This window comes from Rana temporaria, chromosome 10, assembly GCF_905171775.1.
Source record: "Rana temporaria chromosome 10, aRanTem1.1, whole genome shotgun sequence".
Taxonomy (NCBI): domain Eukaryota; kingdom Metazoa; phylum Chordata; class Amphibia; order Anura; family Ranidae; genus Rana; species Rana temporaria.
This window is the reverse complement of record NC_053498.1, coordinates 2,762,980-2,768,979: the sequence shown is the minus strand read 5'-3', so window position 1 is coordinate 2,768,979 and position 6,000 is coordinate 2,762,980. Positions and strand designations below refer to the sequence as shown.

General features: G+C 47.4%; 1 protein-coding gene across 5 annotated transcripts in view; it reads right to left on the bottom strand.

The window, feature by feature from the left end:
- The window catches only part of UBR4 (ubiquitin protein ligase E3 component n-recognin 4), a 129,876-nt gene that overhangs the window by 80,747 nt on the left and 43,129 nt on the right, over nucleotides 1–6,000 (bottom strand). For all 5 annotated transcript variants that reach the window (XM_040326722.1, XM_040326724.1, XM_040326725.1 and 2 more), the window contains exons 37-43: nucleotides 3,918–4,142; nucleotides 3,416–3,586; nucleotides 3,149–3,331; nucleotides 1,459–1,617; nucleotides 1,219–1,371; nucleotides 472–699; nucleotides 230–387 (exon numbers count right to left, since the gene is read on the bottom strand). In XM_040326722.1, the coding sequence (XP_040182656.1) occupies nucleotides 230–387; nucleotides 472–699; nucleotides 1,219–1,371; nucleotides 1,459–1,617; nucleotides 3,149–3,331; nucleotides 3,416–3,586; nucleotides 3,918–4,142 (1,277 nt within the window). The remainder of the gene's footprint in view (nucleotides 1–229; nucleotides 388–471; nucleotides 700–1,218; nucleotides 1,372–1,458; nucleotides 1,618–3,148; nucleotides 3,332–3,415; nucleotides 3,587–3,917; nucleotides 4,143–6,000) is intronic.

Here is a 6,000-nt window from a genome sequence, read left to right as displayed (position 1 = left end):
AGGGTGGACCTCCGCTTAAAAGATTCTGGGACGTAGACTGGTGATAGCATTATACACAGTGCGTGAGAAATCTGATTGTATGCCAAAAACAAAAAGCAGGGGTAATGAGAGTTTTGGTAAACAAGCTTTTTGGAGATGCTTTGTAAAAGGAGATATGAATTTTCTTATGAGAAGTGAAGAAAAACAGCAGAATAAGAAACAAGAAATCCTTTAACAAGCTTTTCCTGACCTCTTTATGTTGATGGGGAAGAGAAGTAGTATGTCCAAAGTGCATCTGTTTATGGTGGCAGCAAATGATTTTCCTTGGCAGTAACTGAAGAAGAGCATCTGCAGAACATGGGAGTAGTAGACGGACACTCCACCGCCAGCGACCTGCCCGTTACTATCCTGTATGGAGAAAACAGAGGATGGTCAGAACTGCGCCCACATTCATTCATATTCACTCTCACGCTACATCTATCCGCCTCCAACCTTTAGGTCTTCGTGGTTGACCTCCAGGACGTTGGTGACGTAGAACTGCCCGTGCTTGGCGCTGCTGGACTCCTCCATGAGCTGCGTGTACACGTAACCCGCAGAGGACATAATGACAATGATATTTTTGCCCTCTTCATTGAATAAGAAGGTGACGTCTCTGATCTTGGAGCTCGGCAGCAGGAAGTAGAATGTGGGGCTTAGAGCATCGGATGAAAGGTCGTACACCTGAAAGAAACATTTTATTTTAGGACTAGATAAACATGATGCAGGGGGACTTTCACACTAAGGCAAGGGGTGCGTTGGCGGTAAAAGCGGCGGTAGTTTTAGCAGTGCTTTTCGGCCACCAGCCGGGCGCTTTTAACTCCCGCTAGCAGCAAAAGGGTTAAAAATGCCCGTGTTGCGGGCAGGGCAATTTGGGAGAGGTGTACACACAGCCCCAAAGATGCTGCTTGCAGAACCTTTTTTCCCGTCCTGCAAGCGCATGACAGAAAGTTTTGGGTATATGTCCTTATAACTGGAATTGAAGCATTCCTTATCTTTGCATTTTGTCATGTTAAAGCCTGGCCAATGAGATGCGAACTTACCGCGCCTTCTATAGTATGATAGTTACATTTGAATGACAATCTTCCCACCCACACATTCAAGCAATATATGTGGTTGCATAATAGAAAAGAGCCTGAATACACCACAAGTACCAAGTCTCTATATAATATATGCACCTCTAACAGCACAAGCTGCACTTACCTTGACAAAGTCAGCTGTTACAATGGCCAGCTCAGTCTGGGACCCGGGCAGCCAGACAGCTTTGATGATGAAGTTACCAGTAGCAAGCTGTGGGTGCAGCACCAGGTGATCAGACACGGATCCCGAGCTGCTGAATGTGAGGACGTGACAGTCCTGGAAGAGAGAAAGAGGACATGAAACCCTTATATACAATGGGGGGGGGGGGGCAGTGAGATAGATGAGCACTCATGGCGCACGTACCTTAAGACCACACACTGCCAAGTAATCCTCCTTGCAGGGGTTACCGGTCAGGCTGAGAACGGTGAAGGGGACAGGGGCAGAGGCCAGTCTTGTCAAGGTCAGTTTTCTCTTACTTGAATCGGCTTGTTTTAGCAGAGCTGAGAGCTGAAGTACTGTGATCTGGATAACAAAGGTGGGAGATGTGTGAGAAAAATCAGGGAGGACGACATATCAAATAATGTATTTCCTAAAAGCCTCTCTTCCAGTCTAGGTTTACAAGAGCTAAACTCAGGTACTCGCAATTGCTGCATTTAATCGATAACTATATTCACCGGTTGTCATCCTGTGTGAGGAATCCGCTACCAAACGACGTCATCTATGACAAAACGCGTAGGGAAGAGCAACGCGCTGGCGTCACCTCATGTTTTCCTTCGTGTCCCCGGAAGAACGGGTTTGTCTGGGTCTGCACCGGCCGGCACACCAGACTTAAGGCTTTTTACATTCATCCAATATGCAAGTGCAATACTTTTGTCTTTTTTAATAAAACACCTGAAAAGGATAACTCCTGTTGTTCTCCATGCCATATATCCCACTAGCTCCGATCGCTGCTGGCGCTGCCTAGGGGCACCCTCCTCCATATTTAATGGAGCTGCCCTGCAGATCGCTCCTTTTTTTGGAACTCGGTCCAGCAGTTGCTGGCCCGACTTCTCGATAGACCGATCCCCTGCACTCCCAAAATTTTGCCCGCTAGGTATTTCACCACTGAAAATCCCGGCCCCCTATAAGAAGATGTTGACCCGGCATATCCTCCCAGCGGCACGGTGTCTGGTGGCGTTGCACTGGAAACGTCGCTCCCCTCCGAGGCCCTGTATGCCAGGATCAAGAATGTGGAGTTTATGGAGAAAATGACTGCCAGGATACAAGACAGATTGGAGGCCCATGATGCAGTCTGGGAGCTGTGGCAGCGCCGGGAGGACCCACCCTGATGCGGTAAATGAGCCACTCTGGTGATTTCTCACTCTCTTTACTCCCCCATTAAAACAGTGTTTGGGGGGGGGGGGGGGGGGTGAAAGAGATGGAGACATACGTTTACATTCGGGAGAAAGACCCAGGCTGGATCTATATTAAACGCGCCGTTTATAACCCTTTAACGGGAGATCGTTTGGAGCTGGTAAGAAGTAAATCGTACTATTTGGTGGCGGATTCCTCACACAGGGTGACAATTGTTGGATTATTTCATCAGAAACGTTAAAAAGCTACTATTTAGCCAGGGCCATCTTAATATCATCATGGGCCCCTGGGCAAAGTAATGCTCAGGGGCCCTTACAATGATGACAGTGCAGGTAAACAGACATCATGTAGGTAGGAGGCAGACTGCCTCCCTTGTGCATCTATAACTCTCAGTGCCACCATGGGGCCCCCAATTTTGGGGCAGCGTGGGTTCAAGGACCAGCTGCTTTGGGGAAAGTGCAGGGGCCCCCCCATGTAGCTGGGGCCCCTGGGCAGTGCCCTCTCATTAAGACAGCCCTGGATTTAGCGCTGTTCTATTTTTCTTTTATGTTATACTGTGTTACCGGGTAATTGCTGCTTGTGTTCATCGATTTAGTTTCATATTCCTTTTAGCGCAGTTTTTTTCCCCATACTCTTAGTATATTCACTGGCTTCATCTGCCTGGAGTTCAGCTTTAATAAAATCAAAATGCACTTCTTACTTTTCCTTTCTCGTGGCTGACGGCGAGATGTTGCCTTCGCCCATGAGGAGAGGACAGCACGCACATGGCCACCCGGCGGAGCACATGGGCACTGATCAGTTGGCGGATTGTCTGCCCTTGGTCGCCGCTGTAATTCATTCTCACATTCTCAAAGGCGCCCTCCTGGGAGCCCAGCGTGGGAACCTAGGGAACAAAACAGACCTTTAAATTCCTGAATGTGCCCACGTGGCGCCCTTTTCCTCCTAACCCATCAACTCCGGCCATTACCATCAGCTGGTCCGTCATCTCCACAGTCTTCTCCAGAGTGTGTAACTGGTCCAGGGCCTGCTGAGCTCGGCTGCTGCTTCCCACAGCGGATGCTTGTTGGAAGTTATTCCGGACAGCGTTCATCAGGAAGTTCAACATGTCCAGGATCAGAGGTGCAAAGGAAGAATTTGCCTAGAAGACATTTAGAAAAAGCAGCATGGGTGACGGTATTCAGGAAGGTGACACTCTCAAAGCAGAACTAGAAGGGCAGTTTACACCAGACGCAGCTCAGTGCGCTTTTTTTATGCGCTAAAAATGCATGCAGCGTTTTCCATGTATTCCAATGACTCTAGTTCACACCATGCAGTCATGACCGGAAACTGACTGCATGGTGTGAACTAGAGCCATTGGAATACATAAAAAACACTGTGCATGCAAAGTTCTGCTTTAATGCTAAATATAAAATTTGTAATCAAACTTAAAGAAAAAAAAGAAAAAAAAAAGAAAACAGAAGTCCACTTACCTGGCACATCAGCTCCTCTCTGCAGCCTTCTATGTTGCGGCACAGGCTGCTCCGCTTGGGCTTCTCATCGTCACCCTTTCCATCACTGATCGTCACCTTCCCCTTGTCGGTGAGGGCAGAGCCGGGGTGTCTGATGGCACTTTCTGGCAGGCGCGGTTCACTTTGGAAAGCCGACTCCTTCATGGTGGAGCCCATACCGCTGCTAGGAGTCCGTTTGACCAGAGCCTGGAGAGATAAATTGCTGTGTGAGGTCCAGAGCTTCACACCAACAGGTCTTAGACAATCCATTCTCACCAGTCTTTGGGCTTTATGATCTAAAAGCAGAGGGTGTCTCAAACTAGCTGCCCTCCAGCTGTTGCAAAACTACAAGTCCCATGAGGCATTGCAAGGCTGAAAGTTACAAGCATGACTCCAACAGGCAGAGGCATGATGGGACTTGTAGTTCCGCAACAGTTGAAGGGCCACCAGTTTGAGACCCCTGATCTAAAGCCTCTGATTGCTCATGGAAACCAATAATAAAGTCATGAATTATTTGATTAGCAACACAGGCATTTTTTTTCTAGAGCCAATTTAGGTAAAAGTGGGGCATATATGACCACCAAATCACGCAGCAAAGTTCAAACTGTGCCTTATAAATCTGAAGACTAAACACGCTCAGGCTAGGTTCACACTTGTGTGATCTCAGACATCACATGCGATTCACACCCGCACCACAGGTGCCCATCACATGGCATTTTTTATTGCACTCCCGGAAGACGGCCCTTGTTGTATTACAGAGAGCCCAACAATGAAGATACCAAATCACAGAAGCTTTTGTATTAGGTGAATTCAAAAATACAAAGGCTTCTCTGAATGGGCAGCAGAGGGGGAGGGGCAGGCATAGCTGCTCTGTATGCCTCTCTCACAGCTCTGAGTGTGTCAGTGTATGCTCCAGCAGAGCAATAAACCTGTCAGATTTAAAAATGGAGATATCCACCTCCTTGGACTTAACACATTGTAAAAAATGAAGGCTTACTAAGTGGCTGAAATCCTGTAATTCAGCTTTAAAGCAGAGTTTCGCCGAAAAAAAAAAAAATATATATATTAAAAAAGTTTTACTATATGGACACTTAACTGTCCAGGGTGCCCGCCCTCTGCTCTTGGGTGGAAGCGCCGCCATCTTCAGTAAGGGACTCAGGAAGGGAAGCCTTGCGGCTTCACTTCCTGGTTCCCTACTGCGCATGCGCGAGTCGCACTGCACAATCCCACTGGCCCCTGCTGTCTTCTGGGATCTGCGTGTCTCCCAGAAGACAGCGGGGGGACAGAGTAGGCACCAGACGTGGCGTAGGTCACCGCAGTCACCAAGGTTATCTATGCCTGGAAGTGGGAGCAAATACCTGTATTACACAGGTATCTGCTCCCTCCTTCCCCCTGAAAAGGTGCCAAATGAGACACCGGAAGGGGGAAGATTCCAAAAAGCGGAAGTTCAATTTTTGGGTGGAACTCCGCTTTAATTTGCTTGTTACAATTTACGAACTGTACGGTCTGTAACGGAATGACCTGTGACATCCAGAGACTTTTGAAGGATGGGGGGGTACTCCTGTGCCAGCGTCACTAATGACTCTTGGGTCTAGGGTGACCCTGTGCCCCTTTTGGGCATAGGGTGACTGATAAAATGATAATTCATGTTTTGCAGGATATCTTGGAATATTAAAGTTTGGTTAATGCTGTCCACAACAGGTCAATAGGATGTCTCCTTAAATGCTTAACCTAGGCTGTTGAGGTGCTAATTAAGTCTGTAAAGGTCAGATGTCTAGCTTTTAGGTGTTAATTCAGCCTGGCTTCTAAGACCTTTCATTATGTATGCTAATAACACTGTTTTGTGTGAACAGTATAAGATGTGGAATGTGACTTGTCAAGCTGTATGTGGAGACAGGCTGTCTGGATACTGATTATTAATTAGGTCGTGTTAATTATGTCAGACCGGTGCCAAAACGTCTGACATATGAATGTGTATTATGCAGGTGAATCACTTATTTCGGAGACAGGACGTCTGGGGGATAATTAACTCCTCTGAATGTCATTATCTAAAAGAGTGTGTAAT